Raw genomic sequence first — 3,444 nt, forward strand, 5'->3', positions numbered from 1 at the left:
GTGAGCCCGTGAGAAGGGGGACCCACGTTGCCTCTTCGGGCTGAGCCCGGCCGGGCCCCATGAGTGTAGGCCCGGCCACCAGGCGCTCGCCAACGAGCCCCGCCTCCAGGCCTGGCTCCAGAGGGGGGCCCCGATGACCCGCGTCCGGGCAAGGGAAACTGAGATCCATTAATTGTACTCATCATAAGGGGTCTTTGAGCCGTGCTTTGTCTGGTCCCTCACCTAGAACCTGTTTGCCATGGGTGACCCTGCCAGGGGCATAAAGCCCCGGACAACTTAGCTCCTAGGATCATTGGGACACACAAACCCCTCCACCACGGTAAGGTGACGGCTCACGGAGGGGCTACAATTTTATCTGTGGTTTTATTGTTCTTGTTTTGATTGTAAAGTGTCCTTGAGTGTTTTGAAAGGCGCTTATAAATGAAATGTATTATTATTATTATTATTACATCGACCAGGATATGAGCCGATAGAGTACTTGACAATAAAATGACTGACCAATCCGAATTCTTTGTCACTCCTGTTATTTACAGTATACTGTGGTGTACAGTATAGTGAGCTTTTTCTATGCTGCTAACTTCCCCACAATATTGTGATGATTATCGGACCATGAGGTTCGTATTGGGATCATGTATCGTGACATTTGAATATCGTTTACAGCCCTACAAATGGCCAGCTGGGGCACAGTGGTTTCGTGTCGCGAGCCTCCCTTGTGTGCCCAGGCGCCCCTTTTCTCTTTACCCAAACTGCACATTATCTTATTCTGATAACGTGCAGTTTGGATTTCAGTGAGTGGTGTGAGTCTAAGACCGGGTATGGGTCCATGTGTGTGGGGGTTCTCTGTCAACCCCAATATGGAATAGTCTCCAAAGTGGACATCACAGTCCAAAAAACAAAATGTTTTTGACATCCTGATGCAGGAGTTTGATGTTGTTGTACACTGTATTCATGTGCTCATTGAAGGCTTGCACGTCTTGGCTCGAAATTATGTCAACCACATATCTGTACAATTGTTTGCTGAAAGGAGTTCAGAGCCCTCATTTCCGGTGAACATTTTAAAGACAAAACCATGGCTGCGCTATGCACTTCCTGGTATCCCCAATTACAGTAACCTAGTGCATGGAGGACAAGGAATGGAGGATTGGTTAAACTTGTTTTCTAACATATCTGCAGCTGCCATAACACAACTGTGCATTATTCTGTATTGTCTGGAGTCTAATGTGCAGTTGTTTTTAATTTCCCTCTCATCACTATTTATCACAAGAATGCAAAGAGAAAAAAAATATCGATGGACGAATGATTTACGGGTGACGAGGATTTCAAGGAAAATTTTGCCTCAGCCACAAACTACTCTCCTTGTTGTATGAATTGATGATGAAACTTGCCAAGATGACAAGCGAAACATCTTCTCAGGCAACTGTAACAATCCAGCTACAATCGATCTAATGCACTGAGAATGATATAACCTGGATGAATGAGAATATTCACAGGCCTGTTGCTTTAATATCGCTGCTGAAAAAGATTATAGGCAGCCCGGTAATCGACTGGTTAGCGCGTTGAACTCACAGTGCAGAGGTCATGGGTTTGATCCCGGCTTCGGCCTTCCTGTGTGGAGTTTACTTGTTCTCCCCGGGCCTGCGTGGGTTTTCTCCGGGTACTCCGGTTTCCTCCCACGTTCCAAAAACTTGCATGGCATGCTGATTGAAAACTCAAAATTGTCCCTGTGTGTGAGTGTGAGCGCGGATGGTTGTTCGTCTGTGTGTGCCCTGCGATTGGCTGGCAACCCGTTCAGGGTGTCCCCCGCCTACTGCCCCAAGACAGCTAGGATAGGCTCCAGCACCGCCCACGACCCTTGTGAGGATAAAGCGGATCACAAAATGGATGGATGGATGGATGGAAAAACATTGTGGGTAAGATTTCTCATTTTCTTTTGTAATGGACGGTCAAGCGTAACCTTTGCGAAAGGTGACTTCAAGGTTGTGTCGCGTTACCTTTCCAAAGCATTTAAAGAATTCGAACAACCTGCCAAGTGTTTCCGGGTCATCTCACTCAGGTAGGAGAGGAAAGTTCCTTGGCCAAAACGAGAATCCAAAGAGGGCCTAAGGCTCAGGCTCAGCCCCTGGTTGTCATGGTAACAAGAGCCGGACAACCAATTGGACCAGCAGTACATGAGGCAGGGTATACATTTGCTCACTAATTTCATCAGGACAAGAAAAAATAATTTCGATCTTTGAGGTATTGTGACCAAATCACGTCCCAGATGGGCTAGTCAAGCCTCCACCTGCAAACTGTTTTTTTTTTTTTTTTTTAGTGACTGTTTAGTCAAAATTGCTGTTACCTGTTTGACCTTCTCTCTCTCCTGCTCCAGGGTGAGAGCAGCTGCGGTAATGCGAAGACTTTTCTTGAACATGGCCATACGTGTCTTAGCCTCACTGCGCTGTATCTTTGGCAGCCTGGCTCTTTCCTGAGTCTGCTTGTTCTTCATCTCTTCAATCAGTCGCTGGTTATAACGCTGCATTTGCTCCATCTCCTGCAAGGGAAGAAATAAAGTGGTGTCAGGCTTAGCTGTAGAACAAACATCAAGCCATTACTTGGAAAAACAAGTGTGAGTGGGACAACGAGGCACACTTTTTCATGTCTTTTCAGCAGCTGGTGACGTTGCATGAAGTATTGGTCTTTCAGCTGCTGCTTGAACAGCTGGTGTTTCTCCTGCAGATGACGCTCTTCCAGCTCCCACATGGCAGCCTCCCTTGCTGCGTGCAGAAAGACACAAAAGTGCAAAGGTTGGAGCAAAAAAGTGCGCAGAAGACCCACTGGCAGCGTGGTTGGAGAGCCAAATCTTATCTGATTTCAGATGGCATGCAGTGGAGCAGCGAGAGTGAATGGCAGTAAAGTTAAGCGGTTCACACCGCTGCCTTTCACGCAGCTATCCAGGGCTCATTTCCTAGTCAACACCCTATTCACAATTGCCCGGTGAATGATTGACGGTCAGTCCAAAACCGCACCTCTTACACTAAGTCACCCGGGATAGACTCCAGCTTCCCTGTGATTTGCACAGAATAAATGGTATTGAAAATGGATGTAGGTGCTTGCCTTGTGTGCAGAAGATTTGGTACTCTGAAGTCACCTTTTCTCCCCGTGAAAGTGGCATGTAATCGCTCTTAACCTCTGTTCCAGGTTCCCATGACTTGGTTCAGCAGGTATTTCTCAGAAGTGTTTGTGTGTGCATACCAAGTCCCATCCATCCATCCATTTTCCGATCCACTCATTCTCACAAGAGTGCTGGAGCCTATCCCAGCCGTCTTCGGGCAGTAGGCGAGGGACACCCTGAACCGGTTGCCAGCCAATCGCAGGGCACACACAGGCGAACCACCATCCATGCTCACACTCACACCTCGGGACAATTTAGAGTGTTCAATCAGCCTGCCATGCATGTTTTTGGAA

General features: G+C 47.5%; 1 protein-coding gene across 1 annotated transcript in view; it reads right to left on the reverse strand.

The window, feature by feature from the left end:
- LOC109521734 (serine/threonine-protein kinase 10-like) overlaps positions 1-3,444 on the reverse strand; it is a 30,124-nt gene that overhangs the window by 7,923 nt on the left and 18,757 nt on the right. The window contains exons 14-15 of the mRNA XM_019879764.1: positions 2,629-2,753; positions 2,339-2,530 (exon numbers count right to left, since the gene is read on the reverse strand). Coding sequence (XP_019735323.1) covers positions 2,339-2,530; positions 2,629-2,753 — 317 coding nt within the window. The remainder of the gene's footprint in view (positions 1-2,338; positions 2,531-2,628; positions 2,754-3,444) is intronic.

The sequence above is a fragment of the Hippocampus comes genome, unplaced genomic scaffold (assembly GCF_001891065.2).
Source record: "Hippocampus comes isolate QL1 unplaced genomic scaffold, H_comes_QL1_v1.1 scaffold158, whole genome shotgun sequence".
Taxonomy (NCBI): domain Eukaryota; kingdom Metazoa; phylum Chordata; class Actinopteri; order Syngnathiformes; family Syngnathidae; genus Hippocampus; species Hippocampus comes.